This window comes from Ictidomys tridecemlineatus, chromosome 1, assembly GCF_052094955.1.
Source record: "Ictidomys tridecemlineatus isolate mIctTri1 chromosome 1, mIctTri1.hap1, whole genome shotgun sequence".
Lineage (NCBI taxonomy): Eukaryota > Metazoa > Chordata > Mammalia > Rodentia > Sciuridae > Ictidomys > Ictidomys tridecemlineatus.
This window is the reverse complement of record NC_135477.1, coordinates 84256257-84272963: the sequence shown is the minus strand read 5'-3', so window position 1 is coordinate 84272963 and position 16707 is coordinate 84256257. Positions and strand designations below refer to the sequence as shown.

General features: G+C 34.7%; 2 protein-coding genes across 7 annotated transcripts in view; one reads left to right on the top strand and one right to left on the bottom strand.

Annotated features, from left to right (window-relative positions):
* Gfm2 (GTP dependent ribosome recycling factor mitochondrial 2) overlaps positions 1 to 8706 on the bottom strand; it is a 63300-nt gene extending 54594 nt beyond the window's left edge. For 3 of the 5 annotated variants that reach the window (XM_078043458.1, XM_078043466.1, XM_005328950.5), the window contains exons 1-3: positions 8521 to 8706; positions 4092 to 4173; positions 2148 to 2232 (exon numbers count right to left, since the gene is read on the bottom strand). In XM_078043458.1, the coding sequence (XP_077899584.1) occupies positions 2148 to 2232; positions 4092 to 4154 (148 nt within the window). In that variant the 5' untranslated portion in view covers positions 4155 to 4173; positions 8521 to 8706. Of the gene's footprint in view, positions 1 to 2147; positions 2233 to 4091; positions 4174 to 8305; positions 8481 to 8520 lie in introns of those variants that run through there. The other 2 variants (XM_021728855.3, XM_040273767.2) reach the window with 2 other exon arrangements.
* A 77-nt stretch (positions 8707 to 8783) lies between these two features.
* The window catches only part of Nsa2 (NSA2 ribosome biogenesis factor), a 33361-nt gene continuing 25437 nt past the window's right edge, over positions 8784 to 16707 (top strand). The window contains exons 1-6 of one of the 2 annotated variants that reach the window (XM_078043542.1): positions 8784 to 8939; positions 10545 to 10732; positions 10826 to 10976; positions 12441 to 12620; positions 15148 to 15340; positions 16076 to 16296. In XM_078043542.1, the coding sequence (XP_077899668.1) occupies positions 8937 to 8939; positions 10545 to 10732; positions 10826 to 10976; positions 12441 to 12620; positions 15148 to 15340; positions 16076 to 16143 (783 nt within the window). In that variant the 5' untranslated portion in view covers positions 8784 to 8936 and the 3' untranslated portion in view covers positions 16144 to 16296. Of the gene's footprint in view, positions 8940 to 10544; positions 10733 to 10825; positions 10977 to 12440; positions 12621 to 15147; positions 15341 to 16075; positions 16297 to 16707 lie in introns of those variants that run through there. The other variant, XM_078043548.1, reaches the window with a different exon arrangement.

Genomic DNA, 16707 nt, shown 5'->3' with positions numbered 1-16707 from the left:
CTTTTTGAGTTCTTTGTATTCTCCTGAGATTAGAGCTCTATCTGATGTTTGAGGGGTAAAAATTTGTTCCCAGGATGTAGGCTCCCTATTCACCTCACATATTATTTCTCTTGCTGAGAAAAAACTTTTTAGTTTGAATTCGTCCCATTTGTTGATTCTTGGTTTTAACTCTTGTGCTATAGGTGTCTTATTAAGAAATTTGGGGCCTGCCCCCACGTGATGAAGATTAGGACCAACTTTATCTTCTATTAAACGCAGAGTCTCTGGTCTGATTCCTAGCTCCTTGATCCATTTTGAGTTGACTTTTGTGCATGGTGAGAGAAAGGGATTCAATTTCATTTTGTTCCATATGGATTTCCAGTTCTCCCAGCACCATTTGTTGAAGATGCTATCCTTTCTCCATTGTATGGTTTTAGCACCTTTGTCTAATATAAGGTAGTTGTAATTTTGTGGATTTGTCTCTGGGTCCTCTCTTTTGTACCATTGGTCTACCAGCCTGTTTTGGTGCCAGTACCATGCTGTTTTTGTTACTATTGCTCTATAGTATAGTTTAAAATATGGAATTGCAATACCACCAATTTCACTCTTCCTGCTTATAATTACTTTAGCTATTCTGGGTCTCTTGTTTTTCCAGATGAATTTCATGATTGCTTTTTCTATTTCTGCAAGGAATATCATTGGGATTTTGATGGGAATTGCATTGAATCTGTAAAGTGCTTTTGGTAATATGGCCATCTTAATAATATTAATTCTACCAATCCATGAGCAAGGTAAATCCTTCCATCTTCTAAGGTCTTCTTCTAAGGTATTTCTTTCTTCAGGGTTCTGTAGTTTTCATTGTACAGCTCTTTCATCTCTTTTGTTAAGTTGATTCCCAGGTACTTTATTTTTTTTGAGGATATTGTGAATGGAGTAGTAGTCCTCATTTCTATTTCAGAGAATTTGTCACTGATATACAGGAATGCCTTTGATTTATTGGTATTGATTTTATATCCTGCCACTTTGCTGAATTCATTTACTAGTTCTAGAAGTTTCTTGGTTGAATTTTTTTGGATCTGCTAAGTATAGGATCATGTCATCGGCAAATAGTGCTAATTTAAGTTCTTCTTTTCCTATATTTATGCCCTTCATTTCTTTCGTCTGTCTAATTGCTCTGGCTAGTGTTTCAAGAACTATGTTCAATAGAAGTGGTAAGAGAGGGCATCCCTGTCTTGAGGAATCATACCTTTAAGGATGGCTTAGGAGATATCACTGAACAGAAGCTGTAGTAATCTAATACTTCTAAAAAGCCAAGTAGCATTTTACATTAAAAAATAAAGTACATAATGACCAATTTCATACTTATAATAGCTTAGTAAGTAATATTAAAGCAACAACACAGTCAAATGTGTAAATTTAATCTGTATCTTCCTGCTATTTAAACCACTTCTTCCAAATTTCCATAAGAATTTATATTATTTTTCAAATCTCATTGCAGTCTGAAGATCAAAATAAAATCTATTCTGCTAAATCCTTTATACACACAAATAATGTAGCCATTACACTTACATGTCCTTGTAAGTCAACAACAAATCAGTATTTTTACTCTATTCTCACCTAACAAAGAGGTAATGAGAACAGCAACACTATAATAGTGTTATGGAGTCTACTTTGTTTGCTTATTTCAAACACATTAGGAGTTAATTACCTCCTCAGCTTTCCAGCTTCTAATAGCCATATGTTTAAGCTATTCTAGATAAATATTTAATAAGAACTACTTCTAAGAACTTACAAGCCTCTTCTGACAGAAAACATCTTTGCATAAAAACCAGAAATGAACTGGAAAATAAATATTTTGTGGCAAAGGCACTCTACAGTAGGCTCACATGCTAAACTTATCTGCTAGCTACTAAAGCCACCAACCCTCCCTTTGCTCAGCTCATCATCACGTCCAGTAGTTGAGGAGCACAACTTTGCTGGTAACCCTTTCTCTCATCTATCAGAATACTTCTATTCCTCATAATCTCAGGAAAATAGCCGAAAAGTAAATAATAATTGGAGACCCCTAAAAAGGGAGATTTTTACAAACAAAAGAAAGTGAAAGATAATCAGAAACAGAACAGAGAAAGCAAGCAGCTGAGGTAAAATGAGAATTCTAACATTTGTACCTGGTAAGGAACTGTAATTTCTTCCAAAAAGTACATGCAGTTCTGATTTTTTTAAACTTGCTCTTCTTTTACAGCAGCACATATTCTAGTAAGAAGAAAAAGAAACTTGATATTAATTTTATTTTAGCATTACAAATTATTATTACAGTGGTTTATCCTTGTAACTATGCTTTGTCAGAAAATATTTTGCATCACCTTATAGTGCCAATTTATTAATTCCAATTATTTTAAAAAGTAATGACCCAAATTTATACTACAAAAAAGAATAAGGAATAAATTAAAACTGATTTACTCTTTTTAGCTGACCTTAAAACAATGGTTCTCCTAGACCTTCATCACTGGCATAAAGTAGGAACTTATCTGGAATGCAAACTCTCAGGCTCTTTCAGACAAGAAAATCTAACTCTTGTGTACAGGATACAGCAATCTGGTTTCAACAAGCACTCTGGGTAATTCTGATAGCTACAGTTTGAAAACCAGGACACTTATGTTTACATAAGGGAATTAAAAATACTTTAAAAGGTTATCTATCTTCCCCTGGATAAATATTGGTTCTCTTCTACAGCTGCTAGAAGTTTGTGGAGAGTCATGAACTTCAAAACCATTTGCTGTTTTTAGGATTTAAAATAGCAATTACACATGAGAATCACCTAGAAAACACTGGGTACAGAAAAGGAAAGGAGAGTTGGGGTAACTGGGCAGTAGCATGTTTTCAAGTTTCCCCAGGGCAGCACTGCAATGGAAAATCCCCGAGTTGGAACAGATCTACATAAGACCAAGAAAGCATTTGTTTCCCTTCTCTTCTTGGAATGTTCTCAAGTCAACATGGATATTCTCCACCCTAATGCACCCCTAGACTACTAGAGACAGACTTAACAACTGCCAATATATTTGGAACTATTAGAATGTATAATGATTAGGGGCTTTTTTTTTTTTTTTTTTTTGTACCAGGGATTGAACTCAGGGGCACTCAATCACTGAGCCAAGCTTGTCTAGCATGCTTGAGGCCGCAGGTCCAAATCCCAGTATCACAAAATCAGCCCTATTTTGTATTTTATTTAGAGACAGGATCTCACTGAGTTGCTTAGCGCCTCACAGTTGCTGAGGCTGGCTTGGAACTCGAGATCATCCTGCCTCAGTCTGGGAACACAGGTGTGTATCACCAAGTCCAGCACATAATCTGCTTTTTATGCTACTGTGGAATGAATACCTGTGCCTTCTATATTATTTATTGAGTTTCTGGTAATAATACACTTTTATCCTAAGAAAATATTTCAGAGCACAAACTCAATACTATTTAAATTTCTACTGCATAATAACTGGGATAAGAAGATTCAGCAACTACATGTCTCAAGGTACATAATCTGAAAGTATAGTCAATAAAAATACTGAACAAAACTGTGCATCTCCTTGAGCCACTTACTGACATCAAAAGTGTACAAATATAGATTTATTTTTAAAATGCTGCACAGATGATTTTAAAGTAGCAAAAATTAAATTATAGTCTAATGATAAGGAAGCTTCTTCTTTGTTAAAGGTTCTCCTATACTTCCTGTTTAGTCACTGCTGGAAGAGAAATAAGTCAGACAAATTTCAGTCTCTTATCTAGTTTAATAAAGAGTATAGTTTCATTTGAGGATTAACATTTCTAAAGTATATTAAAGATACGCCAGTTTACAAAATAATTTATAGTATTTTGAAGGGAATTCAGAAGTTAAATCAGAGCTTAAAGACTAAGACAGGGGTGGGGGTTGTGGCTCAGCTGCAGAGCACTCACCTAGCATGTGCAAGGTGCTGGGTTCGATCCTCAGCACCACATAAAAAATAAATAAATAAATAAAACAAAGGTATAAAAAAATTTTAAAAAAAATTAATGAGATATACTGGGCCTTTAGGAGTAAAATAACTGAGATTGTTACATTTAATTTTATAAGAAAAGCTTACGTTAATGTGCAAACTGGATATTTTCTGATGATTCACTGCAAATATCCTCAAGTAGGCCAACATCTTGATCCTCTGTTATTCTCTGAAAAAAACATACAAAATCATAAAACTATATATTACAAGTCTGTAAGACATATAAGTCTTATATAAGGTAAAAATGTATTACTCTTAGAAAATAGGAATGATTTTAGGTATCAAAAACTCAATGTATCATTCAAAAATTAAAATTCTGACTAAATATGAGAAGATTCTTTTTTTAAATTTTTATTTATTTACTTATTTGTTCTAATTTGTTATACACGACAGCAGAATACATTTCAGTTCATAGTGCACAAATGGAGAACAATTTTTCATTTCCCTGATTGTACACAAAGTAGAGTCACACCATTGTTGTCTTCATACATGTACTTCGGTAATGATGTCCATCTCATTCCACCACCTTTCCTACTCCCATGACCCCTCCCTTCCCATTGCCCTAGCCAGAGTTCCTCCATTCCTCCCAAAGTTCCTCCATTCCTCCCACCCTCATTATAGAAAAATAAGATTTTTTTAAACATTTATTTTTTAGAAGTGGTTGGACACAATACCTTTATTTTATTTATCCCAGCCCTTCATTTATTTATTTTTATGTGGTGCTAAGGATTGAACACAGGGCCTCACACGTGCTAGATGAGCGCTCTACCACTGAGCACCAACTCCAGGCAGAGAAATAAGATTCTTAAACTTAAAATGATCTTTATTTTTTCATACACTTTAATTCTTAAGGAAAGATATGGAGATATTATTGAAATCCATTTATTGAAATTGCAAAAACACCATACCAACCAAAGTACATTTTTATGTAAATATACAGAATGAAGTATAAAAATAATTTGTACCCACCCCTGCCTAGGAGAAACTGGCAATTATTTTGCTTTCCAAAGACTAGGAGGCGGGCTGGGAATGTGGCTCAAGCGGTAGTGCGCTCGCCTGGCATGTGCAGGGTGCTGGGTTCGATCCTCAGCACCACATAAAAATAAAATAAAGATGTTGTATCCACCAAAAACTAAAAAAAATAAATTTTAAAAATTCTATCTCTCCAAAATCATGGAATTTGCAGGGAAATGAATGGCATTAGAGCAGATTATGCTAAGTGAAGCTAGCCAATCCTTAAAAAACAAATGCCAAATGTCTTCTTTTATATAAGGAGAGCAACTAAGAACAGAGCAGGGAAGAAGAGCATGAGGAAAAGATTAACATTAAACAGAGAGGAGTGGTGGGAGGGAAAGGGAGAGAGAAGGGAAATTGTATGGAAATGGAAGGAGACCCTCATTGTTACACAAAATTACATATAAGAGGTTGTGAGGGGAAAGGGGGAAAAAAAACAAGGGAGAGAATTGAACAACAGCAGATGGGATAGAGAGGGAAGATGGGAGGGGAGGGGAGGGGGGATAGTAGGGGATAGGAATGGTAGCAGAATACAACAGTCACTAATATGGCATTATGTAAAAATGTGGATGTGTAACTGATGGGATTCTGCAATTTGTATTGGGGTAAAAATAGGAGCTCATAACCCACTTGAATCAAAAGATGATATGTCATGAGCTTTGTAATGTTTTGAACAACCAATAAAAAAAATTCTCTCTCTTTAAAATAAATAAATAAATAAAAATAAAAGTTTAAATTAAGAATATCCTTGATGAGGCAGTAAAAATTCTTAATTTTATTATATCTCAACCCTTGAAAACACACTCAAGGGTACCTATATGATAGGGAAATCAAATAGGATGCATAAAATGCAGTTGCAAGCTGCATTTGCTAATTTTTTTTCATTGAACACCATTTATTAAAAAAAATGTTATTCAAACTTGGGTATTTTGTAGACTTTTTCTTTAAAATGATAATTCACTTCAAAGAAAGCAATTGATAGTATTTATTGCCAGTGATCAAGTTCAAGCTTTCAAATGATAACAGAACCTTGAAAAACTGGCATCTGTCACTGTAGGCTTGACAGCCTAACTTAAAAGATATTCATGAAGAAATCAATGGTGATACTAATGAATTGATTTTTTTGATATGACTTAATGATATGTGTATTTGGAAGGTTTCATAACTCAGTAAATAGAGATTTCCCAATCAATACATTGTTTCCAAAATCATGCTTGAATAAAAGATCTATTCTAAAATACAACAGACACAAATACAAAAGAGCACAAAAGATTAACTAATATAATTTGATTCTATATTGTAACTAATCTTTATGAAACTATCATTTGTCAAAGTCTGAAATAGTATCAAAGATGTCCACAATTTTTTGCAAAGGCCATTAAATACTCATCTTTTCCAACCATACATCAATATCATTATATGCTTTTGATCACCACAATTTCAAGACTGGGTATCTACTATATACTTTTGGTAGATTTAACAAAATAGTTATGAAATCCAATTTGATTACTGACACATATACAGGAAATACTGTTTTTAAAAAATATTTTTAGTTATAGACAGGCAAATATCTTTATTTTATTCATTCATTCATTCATTCATTCATTCATTCATTCATTCATTCATTCATTTTGAACTCAGGGCACTTGACCACTGAGCCACATCCCAGCCCTTCATTTATTTATTTTTATGTGGTGCTGAAAATCGAACCCAGTGCTTCACTCGAGCTAGGGAAGCGCTCTACCACTGAGCTCCAACCCCAGCCCCAGGAAATAGTTTTTTAAGAGAACATTTTGCTAGCATTGATTTGTTTGGCTTATTTTTATCCCACAATAATAGATGAAAGTAAGAACAAATGATAAACAACATAGCCATATCTTTGCCTTCCCTATTTTATACAAATCAAGGAGTGCTAATTGCTCAACCTTTAACTTCACTTACTTTCCCTTCCTGATTCAGAAAGAAAAAGGTAATTAATGATTTAGGAAATTATAAATGAAAACATATATTAATTTAAACCAACTGATTAAATTTTCCACAATCTAATAAAAGAACTATAACAACAGAAAACAATAAGGATAAATCTCAAATGTTAGGGGAAAAAAATCTATACAAACTTATCCCATCTGGTTTCAATTATGTCAAGAATATATAGGTAAAACTAATCCATTATGTTAGAAGTCAGGATAGTGTTTACTCTTGGGAGTGCTAATAACAAGAAAGAAGGAAGAGGTAGGTTCTGGGACACAAGTTAAAGTAATTTCTTGATCTGGGTGCCGCCCACACTAACATGTTCAGGTTTTAAAAACCCACTGAAATGTTCATATACAGTATATGCATTTTTCCACATTGTTACACTACAAAAGTCTTACCAAAAAAAAAAAAAAAAAGATTGAAACTAGGTTTAGAATCAGAGATATTGCTAGAGTCCCAAGTCTTCTGAAATCTTGGATAAATCACTTAAAATCTCTGCACTTCAGTATTTCACATAGCACACCACAGGATTTGGCCTAAGAATTCTTATTCAATAAGAACTGTCTACCTTTGCCTTCTAGGCGTTGGGGTTAAAGCAATGAACAAAAGCAAATAAGCTGTGTCTTCATACTGCCCCTATTGTACTCAAGGGATGCAGATAAACAAGAGAATAAATAAAATACACAGTATTTTCTATGGTGATAGGTGGAATTAAGCAAGATAAGGGAACTGGGGCACAACTGTAAGGTCAAGAAAGTTCTTACTAAAATGATGACATTTAAGCAAAGACCTAAAGTAGGTAGGGAAGGCAATGGGAAGGGGAGCATATTCAAAGTAGAGGGATTATATAATTTATTGCACGTGAAAATACACTTAAGCTAGTTAGTATTAGGTCTGTTTTAAAGTAAGATTTCATTAAGAAGATGGAGCCTTACATCCAAAGCACTGTTTTAATGAAACGAATACTCTCCTTTGGTACAGTTATTTTTCCTCCAATAAATGAAAAAGGTTTCAAACTATAGGGTAATTAAGAGAACTTCGGTGCAAAATAAAAAGGTAAAACTAACAACGTTCTTAAATGTACTTTCTTGTGAATTATTTCCCTGGTGTTACTGAAGGGGCACTGCAAAGCAAGTCCACCCAGGTCTTCCTCCAATGCACCAAAAGGTCTCAGAAAATTCTGGAATTAGTCCTGAAATTCCAGAAAACCAATAGTCTATTTCTTTTCTGGCAGTTGATAAACTCCAATAATTTTACTTTCCCATACAATAAACTTTCATTCTTCTATATTCTATATCCTTAATTGTACATACATTATAATGACAGGAGGAAACATCAGTCATCCTCGCTGAAGAATAGAGGAAAAAACGTCCATAAATGAGGAGAAATCTAGGAGCGGTGGGCAAGAGGCCCTGCCGTCCATCTCTGTGGCTGGCTCCGTCAGAAGCAGCCAGGAAGGTCAGCAGTGCCCAGCGCCGGGCAGGGTCACAGCACACAGGTCACAGTAGTCTCTCGGGGCGGTACCCACCTTGCACTCAGTCGTGCACTAGAGGCCACCTTCTTTTCGAAAGGTTGTAAGGAGCAAGAGGCACCGACTACTTTCAAGTCTGCAATAGCCCCACGTTTCAACCAACTCAGCGTCCACCCTCTTACCAACCAGAGAACCTAGATTCCTATCCTTCTGACTCCTCAGGCAGCTTCTCTTCGGCACTTCCGGTGGTGCATCAACCAAATACCGCCTACCAGCAACTTCCGCCCTTCTCGTTTAAAGTGAAGAGAGGCTCGGAACGGTTGCGCTGCGCGTGCTCTTCACTCGGCAGATTTGAAGGGTAGCTCTTTCCGCTTCCGCACTGCGCGGAGTCGGCTTTTGGGTCTTGGGTACCCGAAGATTGAGAGCTTCTACTCACCCCGGAGACTGCACCCGGGAGCTCTGCGGCTGTCATCATGGTAAGAAGTTGTCTCTGGCGCTCGCGGCATAAGGCATTTGAGTAAGTGGAGCCTCGGAGCCCACGGTAATGGGGCGGGGAGGGAGAAGTGGCAGGCGGAGACGTAATGCTGAAGAGGGGTAGCTGCCGCGGAGTAAGCTCCAGGGAAAAGAAACTTTACCTTTGAGAAATAGTGAAGTATTGGTCAGAATACGAGTCTTGGAGCGAAATAGATTTCATTCTGTTAAATTCCTGGTTTCAACACGTGTGTGGTCACCAGTGCCAGGGCCCATTTGGAATGTGGTTGAGCCTTGAGTTAAAACTCCACGGTAGGTATTAATCGCGCCATCCCATTTTGTTGCTGAGGAAACCGATGGGTCCTTGTCAAAGGCTAGATGGCGAATGAACTACGGAGCTGGGTTTAACTGCCAAATCATTTCTCTTTCGACTGCATCTCTGTTTAAAATGAAATTCCTCATCCTTCCCTGTTTATGCAAAGTTTATGTGATAGCAGTTGAAAACAATACTTTCGTTAACTTAAATTTGTTCTCTGAGCTGGAATTGGCTTTGCATCATTATTTTTTCAGTCTTAAAATCCAGATAGACTCTGGCTATGTGTTTAAAACAACTGTTGTTTAAAATGCAAAATTGAGCCCATATATAACTCCCAAGCAACTTTGGTAAAGCAGTAAACAGACAAGACCAGCATATAACTGTTTATTAAACTATTCCTGATTAGCAAAAATTGTGAACAATTCCAACATCCATCATCTGGTCATTGAATAACAAATGGTGTTTCATTCATAGAATGGAATAGTATTTAGCAATAAAAGAGTTTGAAGAACTGATACAAGGTGAATGAATCCCAAAATTCTTATTCTGAAATAAGAGGCCAGATTCAGGAATTTCCCCTTTATGTATATGTAGAAAGTACCAATCAAAAATAAAGAAAGAAAGGTGTGAAAGGAAGATCAGTAAAGAGAAAGTGGGGAGAGAGGAAAAGAGGGTGAAGGGGGACTGAAATCAAATTCCTTGTATCCATTAGCACTCTGTTCCGGGAAAGGCAAAACCATAGAAATAGATATCAGATTGGGGGTTAGGAAAGGGGATTGATTTCAAAGTAATACAAAGGGAACTTTTGGGGGTGATGGAAAAAAATTCGTTATCTTTATTACAGTGATTACAGAACTGAATAATTGCTCAAAACCTGGAACTGTACACCTACACCTAAAAAGGGCAAGCTTATGGTGTTAATGGACCAAATTTTTAAAATAAAAAGTACAAAATAATGGTAATGTTATTGAATTCACAGATTACCTATGTCAGAGAAAAACCAATAGAAAATCATGTAGTCAGCTCATCTTTTCAGTGATCCAGTGGGTTTTGGACAGTTCCCTTCAGTGAACAGTAATTGTCACTGAGATTATTACAGATGTAAATTCTACTTCATATCATCTAAGCTAAATTTATTTAACTTACATCATGTGGATAAACTTAATAATACCAGAGTCACTTACACAAGAACATTTGGATGATATGATATCATGTGTACTTTATGTGCTGTAAAATAATTTTGGAGTAATCTTGTCATTACTTTAAAAAATTAACTTTTCTTGCATACTTATAGCCACAAAATGAATACATTGAATTACACCGTAAACGTTATGGATACCGTTTGGATTACCATGAGAAAAAGAGAAAGAAGGAAAGTCGAGAGGCTCATGAACGTTCAAAGAAGGCAAAAAAAATGATTGGCCTGAAGGCTAAGCTCTACCATAAACAGCGCCATGCTGAGAAAATACAAATGAAAAAGACGTAAGTGAACCCATTTATTTCTTATAACAAGTTAATATTCTTTGGATAATAGTCATTAAACAGATAATTTTGAATATATTTCTTTCTTGATAGTATTAAGATGCATGAAAAGAGAAACACCAAACAAAAGAATGATGAAAAGACTCCACAGGGAGCAGTGCCTGCCTATCTCCTGGACAGAGAAGGACAGACTAGAGCAAAAGTACTTTCCAACATGATTAAACAAAAGCGAAAAGAAAAGGCGGTAAGCAATAAATATTTAAGTCTCTATTTCTTATTTGTTCGGGAGAATTACTTAAATTTGAAGTTCTTAGTTTATATTTTCAGTTTAATTTGAAACATGAAGGGAAAGTATTATTACCATTATTTAGATGTTAAAAGTCTTTAAAATTTTTGTAAATTTTATATTTAAAAATTGACTTATCACCGGCTTTTAGATATTAATGATTTTTTAAAATGTATTAGAATGTCATATCTTTTGTGTTAAAAAATTAAGCGAATAACGAGTAAATCTAAAATTCAATATTTAATGACTTCCTGTACTTGAATGCTCCTAATGCTATGCTGTTGTAGAGTAAACACAACTACTTTTGGTTTTATTGCTCTGCAGTGCCAGCACAGGTTCAAATGGAAAATAATTACAAATTCCCTAAATAATTTGATTTCAATAAAAATTCAGATTACTTTTGCCATAGAAACATAAAATTCTGTGAAGGGGGGCATAGATATTTTTAAATGTGAAATGTGTTGACAGAAACACAAAAATATGCAGTATCTGTATTAGAATGAGTTTGTAGTCTCCAGGCTTGATTTTTTAAGTCTTACTGCCTTATTTTATTTTTTTTTTTTGATTTGTAAATATCCAAAACTAGAATGGCATGACTTTATTTTTTTTATTTTATTTTTTTTAAGAGAGAGGGAGGGAGGAGAGAAAGAATTTTTTTTTAATATTTATTTTTTAGTTTTCGGTGGACACAACATCTTTGTTTGTATGTGGTGTTGAGGATCGAACCCGGGCCACACGCATGCTAGGCGAGCGCGCTACCGCTTGAGTCACATCCCCAGCCTTGAATGGCATGACTTTAACAGTGAAAGAAACTTTAGTGGTTATCTACTTAAAGTCTTTCATTGTATAGATGATGATAAATCATTCTTCATGGTCACTTAACTATAAAATGGTAGAGCTGCTCCTAGAACCTGTCCATGTCTCAGAAATAAGTCCAAAATTTTTTATGCTGCCTTATACTGCTACAGTGTGTGTTAAATAATGTTTTATATATTTAGTGTGTGAATGTTAATGTATATGTATGTTTATACACATGCACATGAATTTGTATTCTAAGGAGATATAAAACATCTAGTGAAGGACTTTTATCTCCTACAATCTAAATATCCATTTGCAGTAGAAATGCAAAGTACATTAAATGGAAACAGTCTTCCAATTTTACAAACTAGTAGTAATGCATATATGCTCTATAGAAGTCACTACTTTATTACAGATGGTATTTTTTACCCATAACAGGGCAATAAGATTTTTAGCTTAAACAAACCAATTATTTAACATACCCATGAATACAGACTTAAAAAACAACTGAACCATAAGCTAATGGTTAAGGAAAAAAGTGAATCTACAGCTCTGAACAACTAAAAACATATTTAAGCTATAGTCTTACTTACAATACAGATTTTAACTCTGGTGTATCATTAGGGAAAATGGGAAGTCCCCCTTCCCAAGGTTCGTGCCCAGGGAGAAACAGAAGTATTAAAAGTGATTCGAACAGGAAAGAGAAAAAAGAAGGCCTGGAAGAGGATGGTTACTAAAGTCTGCTTTGTTGGAGATGGCTTTACAAGAAAACCACCTAAATATGAAAGATTCATTAGGCCAATGGTAAGTCCTTTGCAAGGGTTTAGTCACCTAAATATTAGTCCTTGTTAAACTGGATAAAGTATATTACAACTTCCTGAAATTCCTAAAATTTGTTTGAAAAACAGGTTAAAAAATGTTTTTATGCTATTTTTGTTACTCTGAGAGTAAGTACTTAGCACTTTTTCCACTATAATCAAGAATCTTGTCTTTAACTTCATAAATGGAGATTTCAAGTGAAAAAGAATTTTCATAATAGACATCTTTATCGAATTCCTTGAAACATGATATATTAGAACTTTCTCTATCCACACAGTTACACTCTACTCATTCAATAAGTGACTATTATATGTCTGACACTGCTAGGCCTCAAACACGTCTTTAAGATCAGTTAGAAAATTTGAGGACAGTTTTGAGTCACTTCTGGTTTAGTCAGGGAAATATAATAATGCTTTTGAAAACATTCAGTATGTAATCATTATAAAAAGAGAAGAGGACTAGGGGTGAGGCTCAGTGGTAGAGCACTTGCTAGCATGTTCCCCAGCACTGCAAAAAGAGACCAAAAAAAAAAAAAAACTACATTGTGCTTGGCATCCCCAGCACCATGAAGTAAAATTTAATTTAATTTTTATTAGCTAATATTTCTTCTTTTTTTTTCTTCTCCCTTCAGGGAAATATGCCCAAGTTACCAATAATCCTGAAAGTGATGGATGCATAAATGCGGTCTTACTGGTTTTACAACAGTTTTACACTCCTTAAAATTATTATAAGACTACAAATCAATCAAGACTACAAACTACGACTACCATTAGTAGTAGTTTCTGAATACTACCATATAATATAGCTATAAAAGTAGCTTTATTATGATGTCAGTGATGTTAACATGCCCCTAAACTAATCATCATTTGCCCACCCCTGCTTCAGGAAAGATATAATTGAATATATTTTTGTAAAATGCCTTGAAAACCAGCCTGCTTAAAACAAGGAATCAGAAAGCTAGTATTAATTCTTGCTCAGGGTGATTGTTTAATAGATTAAGTAAAATACTGGCAGTCTGTTTATGTAAATTAAGTCTTACTGTTTTTGTTTTGTTTTGTTTTGTTTTGTTTTGTGGTGCTGGGGATTAAACCAAGGCCTTGTGCATGCAAGGCAAGCATTCTACCAACTGAGCTATATCCCCAGCCCTAAACTAAGTCTTAATGGAACATAGTCACACCTGTTTGTGTATACATTGCATACCCACCCTTCCCTTGAAGAGTTGCAAGAGACTATATGACTTGAAAAGCCTAAAATGTTTACTGTTATTTTATTCATCTACTTTTGGATTATATCATCAACTACCCTTGTTTTCAATTTCATATTCAAAATTTTCTGAATGTTTTGGCAACGGGTTCAATAGGGAGACACTATATTAGTCAGGCTATTCTTATAAGTATATTTAAAGAAACTATTACTAAGAACCTGATTTAATATTATCCCTTCCCACCATATAAGTAAAAATAAAGACTACAAAGTATGGTGACATAAGTACTACACTCCAAAAGATCCTATCTAGATGGCTGGGTGGTTCCATATTTGTAACAAAGCCTCTCTGGGTGCTCTCCACTCTTGTACCTGTTATCATTGAAGAAAACTGACAGTCCACCCCTTTTTGTATCATGCATGGTAGCTAAAGTATATGGAGACTTAGAATTGGGACATTTACATTTGATTGATTTCATTTATCTCCCTTTCCATCATTTGATCAGGTTTCTTTTTTTTGTACTGGGATTGAACTCAGGGGCACTCAACCCCTGAACCACATCCCCAGCCCTTTCAGTATTTTATTTAGAGACAGAGTCTCACTGAGTTGCTTAGTGCCTTGCTTTTGCTGAGGCTAGCTTTGAACTTGGGATCCTCCTGTCTTAGCCTCCTGAGCCACTGGGATTACAGGCCTCCACCCAGCTCATTTAATCAGGAAACAGTCATTAAGACTGCTGACCCTTGTTTCATCATTTAACAGAAAGAAAGGAAGGGCATATGGTAAGGTTATCATGTATCATCAGCTCTAGCATTGTGCTTGGCATGTACCAAATTTTCAATAAGTACAGATGACTAGACAAAGTCAAAATAGGAGTATTTTTCTAGGTAACTGTTACATAGTAAAAACTTTGCAGGAGTATATATGTAGGATTTTTCTTCACATTTATCCTGTTAATTTTTTAGTCATTAGAAATAATAGTATTTTATTTGAAAGGTTGAAAGATTTGACATTTATTGAACCAATGATTAATTAATTTATTTTAATTAGTTATATATGACAGCAGAATGCATTTTGATTCATTGTACACAATTGCAGCAAAACTTTATCTTTCTATGATTGTCACACCGTATGTGCAGTTATACATGTACCTAGGGTAATGATGTCCATCTCGATCTGCCATCTTTCCTGCCCCCATGCACCCTTCTTCCCCTTTGCTTGAACCAATGATTCTTTGATGGTGCAAAAGATAAGTAAAAAGGACTACTCATCATTAACATTTTGGACTCATAGCTTATGTTTGTTTACTAGGGCTTACGTTTCAAGAAGGCCCATGTAACACATCCTGAACTGAAAGCCACCTTTTGCCTACCAATACTTGGTGTGAAAAAGAATCCGTCATCCCCACTGTATACAACTTTGGGTGTTATTACCAAAGGTACAGTCATTGAGGTGAATGTCAGCGAGTTGGGCCTTGTAACACAAGGAGGCAAAGTGATTTGGGGTAAGTCAATTTTTGAATATGGAGCTATTGGTGTTCTACATTTCAAGTTGATAGTACAGAGCACACGTTTTTAATGTGGAAGAGCTATGTGAGCTAAAACTTTATGTAAATCTTTAGGAACACTACTTTATATAGCAAGTTTTAAAATTGAGCTTATTGGTTTCATTTAAATAAGGGGTAATTTGTCATGCAGCAATTTTAAACTCTTTTTAGTGCTTAAAGTACCTTTAAACTGTGATGTTCTTCAAAAGGGAAGAATATACCCGAAATTCTTGTAATTGGTTCATAATTCATGTTGGCAACTGATCTCAACATGGTGCATTTTTAAGGAAGAGTCAGAAAAGTAGAGGCGTATTAATGCAATGAACTAATAGAATAGAGCCAATTACTATTTATAAATAAATAAATATGTGGATGGATAAATGAAATATCCATTGACAACTAAAAAAATATTTTAAGAAAATTATACTCAGAACACAACTTGGTCTTGAATGACTTAAAAATCTTATTCTATTCATATTTAATAAAAGTGGTTATTAGATGTATTTTAGGAATATTATAATTAAGAGTTTAATTTTATATTTTTTAAATTTGGGGGCTAGGATATAACTCAGTGTTAGAGCAATTGCCCAGCATATACAAGGCCCTGGGTTTGATCCCCAGCACCCAAAGTGAAATTATATTTAATTTTTATTAGCTAACATTTCTCACATCTTTTTTTTTTCTCCCCATCAGGGAAATATGCCCAGGTTACCAATAATCCTGAAAATGACGGATGCATAAATGCGGTCTTACTTGTTTGACAACAGTTTTACACTTCTTGGAATTATTATAAGACTACAAATCAATCAGGAAAACCACCATTACTGTACAGTGATAGTTCTGAATACTACCAAACAGCCTTAATATTAAACTGTTTAAAAAAAAAAAAAAACATTAAAATGAGGGAGTTTGCAGGTTGTTCTTTATTTGGGGGTTTATGTTAAGGGTTTACATGTTTTTAAGAATCAACAATTGAAAAAGCAAACCCATAAATACCAGTATCTGCATTAAAGAGTGGATATTCAGCAATGCAGATCTGTCATTTCTGAAAAAACCACCAGTATAACTGAAAAAATATCTAAGAGAAAAGCAGACTTTACAATGTAGAAAAAATTCAGACCTCTTAGATACATCTTTTCATCAGTGATCTTGTTCAGTAAGTAAATTAACATACTTTTTTATGTTAGCATTTTCTATATTCTGTATATATACTTGTGCTTTCAGAATGGTACTAAAAATTTTGGATAATTCCACTTTAATGCCCTAAAGAGAAAATTATTTGCAATTAATTGGTTAATGTAAATAAAAAGGTCATGTTTTAGGGT